Below are 19,294 nucleotides of genomic sequence, written 5' to 3'. Positions count from 1 at the left end.
CAGTCAGTTTTGTAATTTCTAATTTTCATAAGAGTTTATAGCCCATATACACCTCCCTGAACCGATCCACCCTCATCCCATTTCATGAGAAAATAGTAGCTACAAGAAAATTGGAATAAAAATGCACACTATAAGTTTGTAAGTTTCGAAATGACATAAAGTTAGATTAAACTAAATAATCACAGAAAGTGTAATGAAATTAATTTAAGTGATGGACAGTGAAAAAGGCACAAAATGAAAAATGGCACAGTTGCTGACATCTAAATCCAGATTTATGTTTTATGTATTTTATTTTTTGGCTTATGAAATAAAATCAACACTCAATAGATACTTTGACAACAAATGCAACTAATTAACATTTAACGTGTTGTAAATGTTGATTTAATATTTTATATGATGTATATAATGATAATACTGCTGATGATCATTGTTATTATGATCATGGTTATAATGCACAAACTAGCTGTGTCCTTTGATTTCTAGTGTAAACAACTACCCCAGAAAGTTATCATGTAAGATACATAAACATGTATTTACATCAAACATTTTCATGTTTTTATTGTCACTTTTTCACAGTTTTCTATTTGTGATTATTAACTTTTACAGTACTTGCTTTTTCCTTTTTCTTTTCTCTTACTTTCTGTGCCAAAATACTAAAGATAATTCCATGTATATCAAAAAAACTACTTGGCAATGAACTTAATTCTTGTCAAAAGATTAATGTTGTTTTTTAATCCTTTGTTTCATCTTAAAGCAGCACAAATGTAAGTTGTATTCCAAAACCAATTGTGGAGCATATGGGGCCTACGTCACGGTCCGCATGTCTGCCTCTATTGTTAAGAAAGTGGAGCGGATGAAGGCTGAAGAACGAGACCGGAAGCCGCGGAAAGAGTTCCTAGAAGAGCAACACGCGCGAGACAACGCTCCGCGCCCCATCTGCGGCTCTTATTCTGAAAGCTGGAACCGGATGTCGTCTTCTTCGATGCCTCCGCGCTGACGCCGTGCAGGGAGCGTAGAGGAAGAAGCAAACTGAGAGGCAGCACGACTGGAGCAAACCCAGCAGTCTCAGCCTCATGCTTCACCCTGGGCACTTCTCCTCCTCCTGTCCGCAGTCGACAACAGTGTGACAATATTTATTTTTTATTTCTCTTATTTTACTAATTATTTAGCCAAGAAAAAGAAAAAAGAAAACCCAGGAGAGGAGGGGGAGAAGGGGGCCGAGTCATGGAGCTTTATTGCCTGGAGTCGGACATAGCCGTGAGAGCCCAGCCTGACCCAAACATCCTCTATGATGACAGAGTGTTGCAAAGTTTATTAACAGTTGAGGAAAGGTTTTTACCTCAATGCTCATATTTCCAGCGGGTCCAGAAGGATATTCAGCCTTATATGAGACGAATGGTTGCAGGTTGGATGCACGAGGTTTGTGGGCATTTCTGCATTGATGTGGGGGGGCTAACCTAAACTGCTTTAGCTAATGAGGGTTGTTTTATGCATGTTTACACGCTAATTTCTCCGCACACAAAACTGGGTGTTTTGGGTATTTTTTTCAATATTTTTTTTTCGCTTAAAAAGTAGGCAGTTAACATGGATGTTGACCTATTTGACAATTGAATGAGAATGACTCACCAAAGGCGTGGGAGAGTCGGAAATTCCAGCACGAAGAAAGTTTCAGCTTCAAAAAGAAATAGCCTAGCTTGATATTTACATTGGTTTAAAGCTGAAAAGGTGGCGTTTTATGCTAACTAGCTAGCTCACGCGTCAGACGGGGGGTTAATCTTAATTTACGTGATCGAAAACACGACATTTCTCCTTTATACTAATTTATATTAATTTTCTAAGGCGGCTCAACTCGTTGTTCTTTGGTGAGGCAACGTGCTTGCAGAGCCACTTTCATTTCAATGGATAAAAACACCCTGTGTTAGCGAGATAAACTTCTTTTTGACCGTCGGAAACGATTAAGGCACGTCTTTTAGACATTGTGCACACGTTTTGATACTCCTGAGTGATATATTTTAATTTTTACATATTTTTCAAAGGCGACAAGCCCCAACAAGGAAGAGAAGTTGAATGGCGACGGTTTTTTTTTTTTTTTTTTTTTTTTTTTTTACTGAACGACTTCCTATGAACTAATTTGTTTATGCCTTGCCCTGACTTTGCAGGCTTTCACTCAGAAAAGAGATATGCAAATTGGTAATTTAAACTTTTAACCTGAAGACAATACCAGTATTTAAAACAACACAGCCAAAACCACCCCTGTCTCTTAACTGCTTTTTCTGCTTTAAAACATATGAGTAAGTGTGTATTTTACATTTCTTTTACATAAATATGTCTATCTAATATGTGTTTTCTTTTCCTTTTCTGTCTCATTTTAGGTGTGTGAAGAGGAGCACAGTAATGAAGACGTCTTCCCTTTAGCCATTAATTATTTGGACAGATTTTTAGCAGTGGTGCCCACGAGAAAGAATTATTTGCAGCTTCTGGGAGCCGTGTGCGTTTTCCTGGCCTCCAAGTTAAAGGACTGCAGGCCGCTATCAGCAGAGAAACTTTGCATGTACACAGACAACTCCATCGCACCACGGGAACTGCTGGTAAGAATCTCAAAAGCCCCATTCATCCACAAGAGCGTAAACATGCAGAGTCACATTTTGGGATGCTTTTATAATGCTAATAGCTATATTGGTTTCACAGGAAGTATCCCATTTTCCTTATAAGTGGAGCCGTGCACAATACAGGCACATCCTTTCTTTGCAGCCATGTGGGCCGGAGAGGCGTGTGATGCCATCTAGTGCCACTTATGCAGCATAGAACTTGGATATCTTGAAGTATCCGGTATAGGATAATTAAAAAAAAAAAAAAAAGCCAGAAAACTCTTAAACTTCTCCACGTTTATATGAGTATTCAACAGGGGGAGTACTGTAGATCCCTTTATTGGTTTTATAAGAACAAGAACTTTTTTAAACATAATTAAAGCCCGGGTGGAGTAATCAACACACAGACTTTGAGCTGTTGTGTTTGAGAGCATGTTCTGGCTGCTACTCATGATTATTTTTATCACAGATAGTTTCTCAATTAATGTGTTTGACGATAAAAAAGTTAGAAAATCCTGAAAAATGTCCGAAAAGCCAAAAGTTGACATCATGAAATCGCTTGTTCAACCAACAGTCCAAAAACCAAACAGTTTGAGTCGGTCACTCAAGGCCCGGCATAAAACCTTGTCCCGGAGCTTTCTGCCGTATTATTCAGTCCGCATCAGAAGAAAGTTTGCTTAGTTTCCATGATTCTGAGATGTCCAGTTCTCTGTGCTAAGATGAAGAAAAAGGAAAGCTGAACTGAGTAGTTGATAGAAGATAGAGTAAGAAAATAATCATTAGTTGCGTCCCTAAATAAGTGCAACAAATCCTCCACTCCGATGCGTAAAAATTACTTTGACGATCGACTCATCCATAAATCAACCAATTATCTAAGTTGAAGACCATTTTACAGTTTGTGGTTCGACCGCCTTCGCATTTCAACCAAACAGCTCCACATGCTCTCTATACATCCTCCTGTGTTGCCTGCAGCTGTTGAGGGAAATGACATTCGTCCCATTTGATGCTCCATATTGTCGTAAGACTCTAGATTCCTGGATATCCTGACAGGATGCACAGAGAAGGCAGCAAGGGCCGAGGAAAGATGCTGCAGCTCTTCCTTGTAATGAACACTCTGCTGGCTGCCGCCGCTTGAGCTGGAAGAGAGAAGTTGAAGAGGGTGGAGGCAGGGGTGTCGGGGCAGCTGTCCAGGAAGTGAGCGCACCGACAGCGAAACCTCCGCCCTGCTCATCTCACTGTCAACAATCTCAACACGACCTTAAATAGGTTGAATACAGGGGTGTGTGGAAGGTTTTATACAGGAAGCTCACTTATATGTAAATGATGGCTCGCATGTTAGATAATAGATAGGTGTGTGGTGACGGAGGGGGGCCTGTCCCTGCCGGCATCGTGGTTTTGTTTGACTAATTTTGCTTTTCAGGTGAATCATCTCCATAAATTCATCAGCATTTATTCATCAGCGTTCATGTTTTTGCTACATTTAAGAGCAAATAAAAGTATTCTTGCTGTCTACTAGAAAACTTTAAGATGTTTTGATGCTCAAAGACATGATTTTTCTCACAGTGTCTGGGCCATTTTTAGCTGCTGACTCTTTAAGGGCCTCTTCCCAAAAAGCCACTTCCTCTGTGATTGGTCAACTCTTACAGGCCTGAGTAGGCACTGCCAACTGCGTGTCCTCATCAGCTCTGCTGGTGTTTCTAAAACCCTGGTCTAGAGCCCTTGAGCAGAGAGAGAGACACGTTGTCTCTGTTCACTCCAGCGTCGGCAATGACGGATTGTTGAGCCTCTCAACAGTTTCTGGAATTCGGCCCCGAATTCCAGCAGCGCAATAAAAAATAAATCGCTGTTCATCTTTTATATATTCACTTGTTCAAATTGCCGGGAAAAAACTTCCTGGAACTATCTCAGATCTACGTGTATCACATGACAATCAGCATTTTTTTTAACTTCCCCTGTCCTACTCTCTCTACTCCGAGGCTCTGCTGTGGACGTGCTGGGTGTGTGGCTGAGGGTGGTGACTGTATGATTGTGACATCACAACCTTACGGAAGTCCTGACTGCTCGTTTCAAGGGCTTATTTCTCGAGGGATTGAACTTAATGATGCTGCAGATCTTTACAGACCAACTCTTATGCTTCACTGCAGCAGTCCCTTTCGGTCCTAATAAAATCTCAACAGTAAACTGGCATAGCACGACAAATGGAGATCTGACAAACCTTTAAAAGGTGTTTTTGTTGCTTGTGTACAAAATGTCTCCATGGAGAGCTGTATTGGTTCTGGTTATGACATAGATAGCTCATTCTGTCGTCGCAGTTTTCTTACCAAATTTTGTGCTTAGATTTTTGAAGGCCTGTGTGATTTTTGATTAGTCAGAGGTATTTGTGTATTTGTACACATTTTTACATCAGTTATAGTTCTCTTGTGTGCAGACACACCTTTTAAACATTGATTTCTTGTTGATTTCTTCATTCTCCTCACTTCCACACCGCTTCCTGTACTCAAAATACTGAAAGCCAAACAGGAAAAACATTAAACCATCGGTGAATTGGTCAATTGTTAAGATTGACGCAACACACAGGAAATTAAATCATGAAAGGCGTGCACCTTTGACTATATGAAGAGTCAGCTCTGTGCTGCTGCTGCTGCTGCTGCTGCTGCTGCTGCTGCCTGTGGAGTGCAAACTCATTGTAGCTGTGTGAGGCTTGTGACAGGAAGGAAGGGGCTAGCTGTCTCATTGGCAGGGCCTCTAAGCAGGGCAAAGCTTGTCACATGCCGGCGATATGAATACAAAGGATGCGAGGAATGAGAAAGGCATGCAGATAATAAGATACAGCGAGGAGAGATAAAGTGGAGAAATGTTACTCTTCTTACAGAGCCATTTCCTCTGGGAATAGGGACAGACTGTGATCTTTTTCACGGTCAATGGAGGCATGGCAGCACGCCATTTAACCCTCTGACTAAGTAGATTCTGCCAGGAAGCTGAATTTGAACTGACTAACACTTTTTTTCTCTCTATCTTTCAGGACTGGGAACTGGTCGTGCTGGGGAAGTTGAAGTGGAACATGGCCTCAGTCATCCCAAATGATTTTATAGATCACATTATACGCAGGCTGCCCCTTCCCAAAGACAAGCTGGCGATGGTCCGCAAACACACGCAGACATTCATTGCCCTCTGTGCCACAGGTGCGTGTCTTTTTCATGTGCCTCTTCTTCTCGTTTGCACGCTCACTTTGCTGCCTTGTTATTCCCACATCCACCAGAATATTCCCACACACACAAAATTCTCCCATCGTGAGTCATCTGTGACCTCTTTCTTCTTTCCGCATACTCCTCTGGCTGCCTTATCCACTTTCTAGTCTCTGTGCAGCCTGGGCTTTTCTTCACAGCTGCTAAAAGCTGCTTAAAGTGGTCATTTCCATTTGTCTCTTGAGTTCCTGGGAAAACGCCTATCAGTGTTTGGATAAGCCACGCACACGGTTAATGATAGTGATTGTATTCCAGCAAACACACAATGTGCTGTATGACTCAGGTGCAGCTAAACTCCTGTTCTCCTCGCCCTGTATTGTTTGTTGACGGGGAAGCTTCCAGGTTTAAAAAGTAAGGGCAACGATCCAGCAGTGATCTTCCTTCCTCCTCCCGTCCCCGGCCTCATGTCCAAAATAAACTGGAGGCTCTGGAGAAGCACAAACTCAGATGTCCCCTTAGGCCTCTCCCGAGGTGAATTTTCATGGCATTCCTTTGCCTATACTAGGAATCCCTCTAATATTTTCATATCCTGCACAGAAACACTACCGCAGGATCACCTAATACACATGATGTACAGCACTCTGCTGTCACAAGACAGCCTTTCATCTGCTACCTCCTTTCTACTAATTGAATGATGGAAATAATACAAAGAAGGACATTTAAGTGCAGTGAAATTCCTCGCAAACGTCAATGTGGTCACATCCAGCCAATGAGCACTTGTTTACTAGAGTTAGTTATTGGAACCATAGGCTCCTTCAATGACTTTCATGCCCCGTTTAGCACAATTTTAGTGTCACACTTTTTTCCCTTTTTTTTTTTTTTTTTTTTTTTTTATAATTGGGTGTGTTCAGTGGTCGCCTCTGCTATTCATAAGCAGCTGGTTATAACCAAGCACAAAGCAGCCGCAGTGGGAAAAAAGAGAGGCCTGCTGTGGTTGTGCTGTAATGTAAATGTTTGGAGTTTTATATGGAGTTGAGATGTTATTCTTATGATGGAGGAGCTCCTCCTATGGACAGCTGGCCCCTGGAGGAGAAGATGGGCGTAGTGAGGCAGGCTGCTCCCCGGGGTTTAATCAAAGCGATCAGGCCACCACGGCTGGTTTGTGCTGGGCTAGGACTATGTGCTGGGTTGGACTTGTACAACACTTAACAAGCGTGCCAAGTCTCTGCCTTTTTTTAGGATTACTGTTGGTCATATCCATGTGCTGAGACCGGAAGGAGCCTGTGTATTGTAATAGTGGAAAAACCACCAGGGGTTGGGAACATCCCAACTCTTAAGTTTCTCCACACTGGCTGAGTTAGTTGTTTCAAAATCCCTGTTCCTCTGTAAAACAGCAAAAAAACCCACGAGATAGCAACCTTTACGCTGAAATTGGCACGCTACTCTGACGCTAGCCTGGTCACTAATGGTACAAACGTAACCAAGCTAGCAGCTGTTTTGGCTGTTTTAATGTCAGGGCTTACCTCCTTGTGTGCAAAACAGTTTTACCCCAACACTATGTTGTGTTTTTGTTTATTTGAATTATTCTTCTATATCTGGTCCACCATGTTCCAGAGAGGGTCTTTGTTGTTGTTCTTCCACATTTTTAGCGGCCACCATCGGGGAGGGGTGTGCATTTGTTTGCAGTCTGCAACATCACTCCTAGATGCCACTAGATCCTAAATTAAACATAACACACTTCCTAATGCTGTAAATTAATAAATATGTATCAGTTATGATATTTGTTCAGTCAACTGGGGAACAAAAGGCAGTCGCACGTATCTATCCATCTAGCTTTCTAGTGAGTTAGCTATTTGTTCCACATGCCCTTGTGTATTTATGAAACATTCACATCCGGTGAGACAGAACGCTCATCTGACAGACACCAGTCATTGTAGACATACTGAATAAGTTCATTCATGAAGCATGATATCAGTCATTGGAATGGGGCCAACCACACCTCTTGTCTTATCTCACAAGTTCTCTCAGTATCTCTGTTGAAGGCTCAGGAACGTTTAAAGCCACTTGAGAAGAATCCTAACATTCACATGACCTACTTTGTGATTATAGTCTCAAGGTTTTTCCATAAAATGAAAACTACCGTCAAGTCGAGAGCTGGAAGACGGTTAAATTCACAGCCACATCATGAGCTGTTCAAAAGCAGCCCCAGCTCAAAATTCGCAGAGGTGTACCTCCTCTTCCGCCTCCTCCATCCAGGCCTGTTGTCACTTAAGCCTTTAGACTTGGATATGTACCGGAGGGAGTCGTTCCTGCTGGAACTCATTGCACAGCGAGTAGGAGGATTCCTACTCTGCTTTTCTAATCAGAGCTGAAGTTTCTATGAAGGAAACCACACAGGTTACACCATGCTGCTCTGTCTGTTGAAATTCAGACTGTGGGAAAGTAAGATTCAGCTGTGGGGCGTTGCATGTTGGAGATGATTCAGGTGTTTGCACCCCTCATACTTCCTCTGGGCTGATTTTAGTGTCACAGCCACAAATGTGTTTCCCGTCTGCCACTATTGCCTAAAGCTGCTGCTTGCTTAATTGTACATTAATACTCCTCCTCACCAGATGACCGCCTTGCCATGAACCCCCCTTCCATGATCGCAACTGGCAGCATGGGAGCCGCTGTCTGCGGCCTGCAGCTGGACCACACTGACCAGAGGCTGAGTCGAGACAACCTGACAGACCTGCTGGCCAAAATCACCAACACAGAGGTGGTGAGTACAACAGTGAGGGAAACTTAGACCTGCCAGAAGTAATTACTCAATAGTTTTAGTGCTACACAACAATGCATTGTTAATAATAATCATTGCAACATCTCACGACAGCAGCATAAAAGGCCCTTTAGTAAACAACAGTGATGACTTCAGTAGTGGCAGATTGAAGCTATTTACTTTTCATGGAGAGAGTGAGGGAGAGCAAGCTTTTGGCTCTTGGCTGTGGAGCCAGACTGCTGCTATAAAGAGCAGCGGCAGAGGGAATGTCTTCTTAAAACTCAGAGCCCACATTCTTGTGGTAGGACACATGCAATTTCTTCGCATGGCTCCCCCCCCTTAGCTGTGTGCCCCTCCTGGTGGAGGAATATGTTCGTAATGAAGTCGAGGAGAGTCTTTTCCAGAGCAAAGGCCAATGAAGCAAGAGAAAGTTATTCAAGCTGTCAGAAAAAACCTGCAGACCGACACTTTTCTGATGACTTTATTAGCATATGAGAACGCATCCGCTTTAATATATTGCCTCAATTTTAGATTAATTGGGAGTGAATGGAGCTTTAAAATACTTAAACATTAGGATTGAATACATCACTACATATAACTAAACTATTAATTTAATGTCAAAGTGAGCTTTTATACAGTTTATCACTGTGCAGTAATGATGTAATGAGCTGAATGATTAATACAATGGGAGTGTATGGGCCTTCATAGACTTGAATGTAATACAGTGTAATTCAATGTTGAAAACAAGTATCAGTGAAGTCTGTATTGTATACAGGTGATACATTATAAATTCAGTGTAAGTAAAGGGGGCTCCATTGACTTTTATTGCCTTTATATTACCTCATAACAATTCATAAAGTATAAATATCATCATATTTAGATTATATACAGTTGATGAACGGGTGATACTGAGCATTTTGTTCTGTATACAGGAGAGGTAAAATCAGTGGGAGTGAATGGGCCTCCATAAACATCAATGTATTATTTGAGTCATTAAAAGTTTGTGCCATCATGAGCTTTTGTATAGATTATCAGTGTGCAACAATAAGTATTTTGATATCTAAATTGACTTTTCTATTGCTAGTTGCTTTGGTATACATTCATCTGAAGTGAATGGATCTGCATTGACTTTATGTATTATATTGGTGACTTCAAACGTCATCTTTGAAATTGTGTACAGCCTGTCAGTGTAATACTGAGCGTTTTGTTCTGTAAACCCTGGCTGAGATATAAAAAAAACAATGGATTTCTATTGCGAGCTGAAATTAAATTCGAATAACTCATGAAATATAATGGATCAGACAAGTCACGGCAGACAAAAACAAACAATTATGCACAATTTGACATCACTTAAACCCCGTTAAAAAAATACTACTTATCCCAGATTTATTCCAGTGTGGGCTTTATATTGTCACAATGAGTCATTGTTACTCCAGAGGACCAGTTCAGATGCCTAGAAATACAAAAAGGCCACAGCCAATGGGCCACAGGAACAACACGGTTGCCTCTTTAGCTTGTGGTCACGTTGCCACGGCGACGAGGGCCCCACAACCCAGCCGTCACAACAGGCGCTCCGACTGCAGCCCATCGGGTTCCAATTATCCGTACATTTCAAAGGAATGTTGTTGGCCTCTTTGCGAGCCTCGGTTCATTCTTTTAAGAGTCCTGCAGTCGGCTCAGTGAGGCAGACCTCCCACATTTTCCACACAGACCTGCAGAGAGACGGATACTGAGAGAGAGAGAAAGGGAAAGAGAGAGAGAGGGAGGATCGCCTTTCACAGGAGAAGTTGTCCAAAAACATCCGGTCCCACTGTCCTATATTCTGTTTTACACCCAAACTCAGAGGGTCAGGGTTCAGTAGGTCAAAGCCATTTCCTTTAGACCCCCGCATGGGACTGACCGTGCTGTAAACCCAAGGGTGGCGGAGGAGGAGGGGGAGTCCAGAGCTTCAGATCTGCTTATCTGTTCCCTGATAGACCACAGAGCTTTTTTAGGAGCCTTGCACCCCCCCTACACATCCCATCCCCCCCCCGGTGCACATCTCAGACATGCACAGGTCTCGTGTCAGACCGGACTTCTTTGCCCACCATGTTACCTCCCTGCACCACGTAGTTGGTATTGGAGTGTGCTGGTACCCATTGTTCTGGTCATGATGCAGACGGGACCACCTACCTCAAAACACATAATTCCCTGCTGGTATGCCATGCATGTGACCAAAGCCGTTAAACAACGTACACATCAGATGTGTCAAAAAAATGCAGATATTTGCACGCTAGTGCCTGCATATTGATTTTTTTTCTGTTAAACTGACAAAAATTCAGACTTGGAGCTGAGTTGACGATGAAAGGATAGGATGTACATTTACTCAAGTACAACTTTGAGGTATTTGTAATTTTTGACACTTTATAGTTCTTTACTTCTGCAGGCAAATATTAATCTTTTTTTGTTAAACTTTAGTTTAAATTGATTTATTTTATTGTCAATAGGTTAAGCAAATTATCCCAATGATAAAAACTAGAAACTAAAGTTATCAATTAAATGTAAGGAAGTGAAAGTATATGAAGTATACTCAAGTACAAAAAACACAAAATTGTACAGAAGTACAGCACAGTACCTGATTAAACGTACCTCACATCCGATCACTGAGGAAAGACAGACAAACATGATGCAAACAAACCTAGACTCACGCCTCATCGGTATGTGAATGGCTCTCCTGTCTTAAAGCATTCAAACACTAACAAAGGTGTGACTGAGATGTATGTGTGTGCGTGTGTGTGTGTGTATTCCTAACAACGTCCGACTCTTTTGTTCCAGGATTGTCTGAGGGCGTGCCAAGAGCAAATAGAGCGTGTGCTGGCCGCCAGCCTGCAGCAGGGCCAGCAGTACCGGCAGGAGACCGGGGTCAGCGCAGGCAACAAGGCGAGAGAGCAGCAGGACCAGTCCAGCACCCCCACAGATGTACGGGACGTCAACTTATGAACTCCCACCACCGCCCGACTCACACAGCTCATGACTGTCTACCAATGAACTAACGAGAGCGAGGGGCCGTGAGCTGCCTGTTTCGTCAAGTCACCACACGGTTGATGTCGTGACAATCGATGAACTTTTAGTATAAGAAATTCCTAGTTTTTCTCTTTTGTTTTGCCCCATTCATACCCGGTCGGGTGCACTCTCACCTTCTGTACGGGCCACATGTAATCAAACAAGCTATTTAAAAAATGGTAAATTCTTGAAAACTTGATAGTGCCTTAGGTTTCCCAGAATGGAAACCTGAATATATTTTCATACTTGAAAAAGGAAAACAGCATAATTATATAAAATATAGTTATTTCTTTTGATACAACCTAGCAAAAAAAATAGATAAATGTATATTTAGTTAGCATTTACTTATATTACTCTTTTATCATCTTTAGCGAGCAATTATAAATTCACAGTTTTATCTGGGATTTCCGCACTCATTCGTGCAGGAGAATTCCTCTAGTAGTGTTTTGAAATGCTGATGATACAGTACATGGCATTTAAACCCAGGTGATAATCCAGCCAGAGGAGCGCTACTGTAGCTAGCTGCTCCCTCTCTCTATCTAGCATACTGTGCACCTGTAGCACTGCTTGGTATTTATGCTGAAAAGTGTTGGCTAGGAGTGGGCTGGGCCCGCTCACAGCGGACGGACATGAGGGGCTTTGAGGTCTGCAGCGGCGGCTATAGTTAGGTCAGTTACTATGGTCTTGATCCACAGACCAGTACAGTATGTTGATAGGACGATATGTACGTGTATTATAATTCAGCGAGGCTACATTTATTATTGTTCTGTTCCTGCTCAACATGTAAGAGAGCAGTTAAGAGTGTTCGGGTTGCAAGTCATGTTACCAGAGGAAAAGGAGATTTGGCAAGTTTTTTTTTATTTACCAGGTAGGAGAGGGAATGCAAGTCGAGGGGTTTCGTGCAAGGTTTTTGTTGGAAAAGAGACGGATGTGAAAAGCGGTGGAAATACTAGGTAGAGTCTGGATTGACGAACGATAGCGAAACAGCAAGAAGTTGACTTTTTAAGCTATAAAATGTTTGTGCGCAGGAGGATGAAGAATCCCTCGTGACAGTTCGGTTGTGCTGCAGTTTCTCCTGTTATCAATTTTCAACCATTTTTTATTTGAGAGTGGGCGACTTGGAACCATATTGATGCACTTTTAAAAACACACTCCTTAAGCATGGTAAGGGGATAGTGGTTGTGGAGAGTTCAGTGGGTTGTTAGGGTCTTTTTTTTTTTTCCTTTAAGTTATTTGATTTTTTTTTTTTTTTTTCTGGGCTGGATTCCCACGGGGTAACGCACGTTGTCTTGAAAGCTACGCCCCGACAGGTGACTAGACATAGGATAATCGGTGTTCTAGTGTAATAGAATATAAACTAAGAAAAGCCAAGTCACTTGTAGACTTTTTTTTTGTTTTTGATTCAGTCTATTATTTAACCTTACTTGAATTTTTGTTCATTCATAGCCAAAACCTTCCAATAGTTCTTTCAAAGAGTTACACACATACTGTGTCCTGTATTCTTGTTTTGCTTCTTCTTGTTAACTGCTTTCTGAACTGAAGTTTTTAAAACTGTCTTGTGAGTTTTGTTTTTTTTTCTCCATAGGTAGGGGCGGGTTTACATGGCGGGAAAGTTTGTCAGTTAAACTGTATATAACCAATTTCTCCGTGAGCAGAAATGCTTGAAATCCTCATTACATTTTAGAACGAGAAATGTAGTTTCTAAATTGTATTCATGCATGTTCTGTTGTGCAAAAAAGCCAAATGTTATTTCAAAAAAAATGCTTTAAACAGAAAAAAAAAAAAGTTTGTGCTTTCAAATGTTTTGTGTATAATTTGAGAGATAATTCCAAAGTGAGAAACTAGATTATACACATCATTCTCTTGCTGCTATGAAGCTTTTTTTCTTTTCCAGTCTTACACAAAGATGCCTTATGTGATTCACTTGTGTGCTGCTATATTATGAAATGTTGTATATGTAACAAGTCTTCTTTGCTTCTCTGTATGTGTACTGGAGGGAACGTAACACAGTTAGGTGCGGGACTGGAAGTACTTGTTTGTTTGTTTTTTTTTTGATTAGCATATTTTACTCTTTTATTGTTTCATTTGTATCTTTATATTCTATCGTATTCTTGCTGCTTCTTTGTAATGTTTGTGTACCTCAGGTTAATTTGGATGGATAGAGCGAGAGCCTATCTCGCATTACCTCATCAAACTTCACATCACATTTTCACTCTGAATTTGTTGGACGGGTTTCACTTTTTTTTTTTTTTTTTCTGTCTGGATGAGAGGAAGAACGGTGCATCTTCTGTTTTAAATCAAAAAATGTCTTCCACTGAGCAGTTATAAGTGCCTATACTTTAAAATAGGTTATTTCATATATCTAAGTTAAAAAAACAGCCTATGCCGTATGTTATGTGTATCAGAAAGACAAAAAAAAGTGTATTTTTTTTTTTCCTTGTTGGAGTTTCATTGGCATGTTTCGATCAGTTCATTGGAGTAAAGTGGATTATTGGTTTGTTTTTGAGGTACCCATCAGTCGAAGTTTAAACCTCGAGAAATGTTTTATCGTCGTTTAGTGTGGTTGTGATTCAAAACTCCTCTCCCACTGCCCCCATGCGCAACCACACAGTGTACCTCAATTTCTCCTCAATAAATTGGCTGAAATCATGTGACTGGTTTATTTGTTTTCCTCTGCCTCTGCAGAAGTGTCAATTTTGAGATGGACTGAGCCCTTTTGAGTTAGTTCCCTTTTTTTACCACCAGAGGGCGACATAACCTCTGAAACCAAGTGACAAGTGCTCTGAAATCTATAAATCAGTACATGTTTTGAATACATGTCTAAATAATAAGCAACAGATAAAATAAAGACTAAACATGCAAATAAAGTTCATGGTAGCATTGCAATAACTTATAGTAGAATAAAGAATATGATTAATATGTTGGATGGAAAAAGATTTTGTTTTTTCAGTTGAAGAAATGTTCTACATTCAAACTGAACATTTAAAGAGTTGTTAAGGAGTTTAAATGGCTTTTTTTGTTTTATTAGAATTGACACTTGAAGACTGCCGATGGTCAGTCAGTCTCATTTAAAATTCAAGACAAATACAATTCTGACTGTAAATCATCTGAAAGTAGCCAACAAATAACACAGTGTCTGTAAAAGTTATCTCCATAAACATACAGTTATATATATTATGCCTTCAGATTCTTAGGATTGCAGATTCTTCAATAAATTCCATAATAATTTGCAGCAGAAAATGTGATTATTTGGGAATTTTTCTTTACGTGGCTCTGCAATGCGATTTTGATTTTGCGTCATGACGTAAGGGGGTTACGTTACGTATCTGCAGCTGAATCAGGAAGTAACACGGAGAGAGCCGCAGCTGAAAATGTTTACATTCAGTTTAACACTCGTACGACAGTAAGTGATGATTTCCAGGCTCGATAATGATTAATAACATCGACTATGTGATTATATTGTACATTAACAGTGTTTCCCGTCAGCTTGTGTGAACTATGGCGGCTGAACGTGATAACAGAAAGACTTGAGTAACTTAACGTGAACATCGTGCTTCAGTCTGTGTAGTGAGCTGGTTATTTAAAGACAGGACGTGTTGTCTTCTGTGACATGGATCGATATGGTTGATAAGAAGCTAATTAAATGATATTGCTGTATTTTCACACAGTGGGGAAACAGAGTACAACAGGCTAAAGCTGCTTCAAGGTACGCTGTTAAATGTCCTCGAATAAAATATTACAGGAGAAATGATCAGACATGTTTAACACTCATGAACATTGTGCTGTTTTCTGTAGGACAAGGTGTGGACACGCTCCTGTCAGAAACAGGTGCTCAGCAGGGTGAGGCGGTGGGAAAATACCTCAGAGACATCCCATTCAACAATGTGATTGTCAGCAACCTACAGCGAGCCATGCAGGTGAGACAGACTCATTCATTTTTAATTATGGCAGTGTTGCTGCTTCACTGAAGCTGAAGTACCCCGACATAACCAGTCGTCTACAGTCTGGACATCACACACACAGATTATGTGACAGTGACAGGAGTATCACTGCCCTGCTGCTGCTGTCTGCAGATTGTCTAAAACAGGTGGTTTATTGAAGTGTCAGATTGTGTGGATTGGTTGCTGTGTCTGGGGATATTTTATACCTTTCTTGTCACCAAAACCAAAGAACTGATCCTTTGTCAGATCTTAGTCTTCCACTTCTGTCCAGGGACTAATAAAAACACCTCAGTGAGCCGCAGAGTGACGTGTTCCTTTACTACCATGAACCTTTGGCACTCTAGTTGATCTTATTGTAGTTTTACTGCATGCACCATCTTGGATTGAAGTCACTTGACCACCAAAAGCATATCAATCCGCAGCTGAATATAGTCCCCAATAAATGCGCTATCACTTATTTTTAGGCACTTCATGGCTCCCTCTTACTGACGTGTTCTTTTAATTCCCAGCAGCCCACTGGCTGAATAAATGGTCTGTCATTACCTCCTGTTGACCTTCATGTCTTTGTCTTTGTTAAGCACTCGGGTCAATTCATGTTGTTGTAAATGTGCTTCAGAAATAAATTTAGACTTTTTTGTGACCCATTTTTAGGGTTTTACAACTTCAACAGGAAAGTCAGGAAATACTTAGAGACAGACTAACATATGTTGCTGATTTTGGTCTCTTGTCTTTATTTGTTTTCACTTTGATTCGATTTGGATTTTGCAGCTTTATCCATTAAAACCTTCAGGGCTCATTTCTGTGTAAGGATCAAATGGTTTGGATAAAGACTAAGTATGTAGTACTGCGTAATAGGATGATTTATCAGGTTTGTAAAGATGATGACAGCGCTGAGATCTTTTACAGGGCATGAGCTTGACCACTGATGAATCAAAGACCACTGTGCTACAGCCTCACTCAGAGACTCGTCGCTTCTGACGTGACCACATCAAAAGCGCTCCGTAGTAAAGTGTGCTTTAAGCTGAACAGGCGCACCAAGGAAATAGTTAGACTTCTAAAAAACGTTGTAAAAATGTAAAGCGTGGCACAATTCATGAGTGCATGCCAGGCACGCGGTACGACTGGGGAAAAACTATGGTTTTCCTTGGCAACTCCGCGTGATCGGCTGCTTACATCAGTGACTTTTCTAAAAAATGATTCCAGACCTGGCAGATGTCTTCCAGACAGACTTAACACATTTTCCCGTTAACCATCAACATCTTAACCAACTGTTGTGTGATAATTTGCCGCTAATACCACTGTGTGATGATGTGTGTAAAACAGTATATTAAGGCTACAATAATGGTGCACTGCTCATCTTGTGCTTGTACACTGAAAATAGCACTAATGTCAGCTCAGCCTTGAGGTAATTTTTATGCTTGTGTAAGCACCAGTTTCTGACATAATTTAATTTCAGAAATCACTGGCAAATGAATCTCTTTGTCTTCTAAACAGTGATTGAATATATATACAGGAATCTGTTAAGTCATACCTTTTGTGTTTCTTGTTTATTTCCCATCAGGAACAAATAATTGTGTCAAATCAGTAAAATGCACTGTACTTTTCCCCTGCTCATGGAAAAATACGCGGACAAACAGGATGCATGTTGAAAAAACTTCCAGTTATGAAATAGTTGTGTGAACATTCATGTCTCTGTGGTCTTTGACTCACTGATGCTGACGAAGTATTAATGATTTTTTTGTTTGACCACGGCAGATTCTTTTGGCACTTACTTTTGAGTCAGTAATTTCCAGTATACATTTCCTCCATCAGACAGCTGAAATCATTCTGAGAAACAACACTCACTGTTCTGGCACGGAGATGGTTTTGGAGCCGTTACTCAGAGAGAGGGTAAGATCTGTTTTCTTTGTGCGACTTCCAGAAATGAAACCTTAAATGTTGTACTGCAGTTGTTTCTTATCTGAGCTCTAAGTTGCGGATGTGTTAATCATGCAGGGTTTTGGCGTTGCTGAAGGACGTCCCAAAGAGGATCTGAAGAACATGGCCAACGCCGCCGGTCAGTCATGTCGTGACTACACCCCTCCAGGGGGAGAAACTTTAGACCAGGTGAGTCAGACACAGTCAGCATTCATCATTTGGAAACTGATTGTAACATGCTGGTGAATAATTTGAAGAAGGCCACATGGAAAGTCAAGGTCAAGAGTCTTTTGCTTGTACAACAGCATCATCTAGTGGCCATTTTACATATTGCATTTAAAGCTTCAAGTTCTGGACCAATGACTGTTAAAAATGTCAGTGTCGTCGACTTTTTATTACGCTTACAACTAGTTATGTGAAAAACCTTGAAGCTAATTCATGCAGATGAATAGATCTGGGTAACTCCATGTGCTCATTGTTGAATGACAGTGATGTATCTCAATAATGTCAGCCTGGCATTAAGTAAGAAGAACGGCCTTGTTTTAAGTTTTGCGACAGAACATTTTTTGGGGTTGATTCAGTTGATTTGTAGAGTTTTACATTTAGCCTTGTTGCCAGGATTACTGATGGCAAAGTACGTTTCCGCAAAACCACAGAAGTTAAAACATACATCTCTTTATTGTAACCTCATCTGCTAACATTTTGCCGATTGGGCTGTTATATACACCTACACTGACAATGTGTGCCGGTTTTTGTACGGATTACTGTGATTATTTACTCGCTCAAAATTGTAGATTCCACTGTAACTTATTTACTTCATGATTTTAAGTTGAGGCAAAAGAAAGGTGTCTGTCGCCAGCTTAAAGAAAAGGAAAAATAAACAAAAATAACCTTCACCTCTTAGCTCCGGTTCACTGTCACTTTGCTTCCAGGTGAGGCTGCGATTCAAAAAATTCCTCAAAGTCCTTTACAAGCAAATGTTGGACGAACACGGTTGGTCAAGACCGGACGCTTCTGCTGTATCATCAGAGGCTGAAGACTCTGCGAACGATACTGCAGCTGCTGCCTCAGCTCTGGGTGCGTCAGCTGACGACGGTCTCCAGGGAGTGCCGGTCCACGTTCTGGCTGTGAGCCACGGGGCTTATATCCGAGTAGCCGTCAAGCACCTCGTAGAGGACTTGGAGTGCTCTCTGCCTGAAGGAGTGAGGATGTCGCAGCTGTTTTCACCCTGTCCAAACACAGGCATCAGTCGCTTCATTTTCACTCTGAACCGCTCCGACTCCGGCCCGGTCCTCTCAGCTGCACGCTGCGTCTTCACCAACAGGAAGGAACACCTGGAAAACCTCACAGCTGCTGAATAGTGTTGAGGGAAAGAGAGGGGATTTATGCATCAAGTACTGTTTGTGTGCATATGTACACAGTATCTGACAGGCACAATCATGAACACTAAAGGGAAACAAAAGGCACAGACCTCAGAGTTACCACAGGTAACTGAATGCAACAATACACACAGTAAATTGTGTTTTACAAAGTAACTGCGCAGTACTGTATTGTCAGACCATTTTATCATGCTCCTGACTATGGGCCAGTAAGCACTACTGTTGTACTTCATTCAATATAGGTTATTTTATTATTGATTTTATGATGTTATACCAAAGTCAGAACTATTTAAGGTATTATTGAACACTGTAGATAGGTGTGGCATTTTGAAGTTGACGTGTCTCCTGTGTGCTGCTTATTTAACTTGTGCAATACAACCTGAAAACACTGACTGTGTGTTGAGTTTTATACATTTATAGATATCAGATTGCATATCATGGCTGCAATTAGCAGTTATTTGCATTATCGTTAAATCTGATGAAT

General features: G+C 41.1%; 2 protein-coding genes across 2 annotated transcripts; both read left to right on the top strand.

The window, feature by feature from the left end:
- The first annotated feature begins 1,224 nt into the window (after window positions 1-1,224).
- LOC119032712 (G1/S-specific cyclin-D2-like) lies at window positions 1,225-14,222 on the top strand. The gene is made up of 5 exons (XM_037122193.1): window positions 1,225-1,419; window positions 2,373-2,588; window positions 5,611-5,770; window positions 8,386-8,534; window positions 11,346-14,222. The coding sequence occupies exons 1-5, from the start codon at window positions 1,225-1,227 to the stop codon at window positions 11,508-11,510; spliced, it is 885 nt and encodes a 294-aa protein (XP_036978088.1). The 3' UTR covers window positions 11,511-14,222.
- Window positions 14,223-14,858: 636 nt separating this feature from the next.
- Window positions 14,859-19,202, top strand: tigarb (TP53 induced glycolysis regulatory phosphatase b). The gene is made up of 6 exons (XM_037122499.1): window positions 14,859-14,976; window positions 15,242-15,279; window positions 15,369-15,490; window positions 17,327-17,404; window positions 17,510-17,620; window positions 18,364-19,202. Exons 1-6 carry the CDS (start codon window positions 14,945-14,947, stop codon window positions 18,790-18,792), a joined length of 810 nt encoding a protein of 269 aa, XP_036978394.1. The 5' UTR covers window positions 14,859-14,944; the 3' UTR covers window positions 18,793-19,202.
- Window positions 19,203-19,294: the final 92 nt, after the last annotated feature.

The sequence above is a fragment of the Acanthopagrus latus genome, chromosome 14, assembly GCF_904848185.1.
Source record: "Acanthopagrus latus isolate v.2019 chromosome 14, fAcaLat1.1, whole genome shotgun sequence".
In the NCBI taxonomy this organism is placed as follows: domain Eukaryota; kingdom Metazoa; phylum Chordata; class Actinopteri; order Spariformes; family Sparidae; genus Acanthopagrus; species Acanthopagrus latus.
This window is presented reverse-complemented; position numbering and strand designations above follow the sequence as displayed.

Coding starts and splice junctions, on each gene's coding strand:
- LOC119032712 (XM_037122193.1), top strand. CDS start 1,225: ATGGAGCTTTATTGCCTGGAGTCGGACATAGCCGTGAGAGCCCAGCCT. Junction 2,589..5,610: donor TCGCACCACGGGAACTGCTG/GTAAGAATCTCA, acceptor TCTATCTTTCAG/GACTGGGAACTGGTCGTGCT. Junction 5,771..8,385: donor CATTGCCCTCTGTGCCACAG/GTGCGTGTCTTT, acceptor CCTCCTCACCAG/ATGACCGCCTTGCCATGAAC.
- tigarb (XM_037122499.1), top strand. CDS start 14,945: ATGTTTACATTCAGTTTAACACTCGTACGACA. Junction 15,280..15,368: donor CAGGCTAAAGCTGCTTCAAG/GTACGCTGTTAA, acceptor TGTTTTCTGTAG/GACAAGGTGTGGACACGCTC. Junction 17,621..18,363: donor GGGGAGAAACTTTAGACCAG/GTGAGTCAGACA, acceptor CTTTGCTTCCAG/GTGAGGCTGCGATTCAAAAA.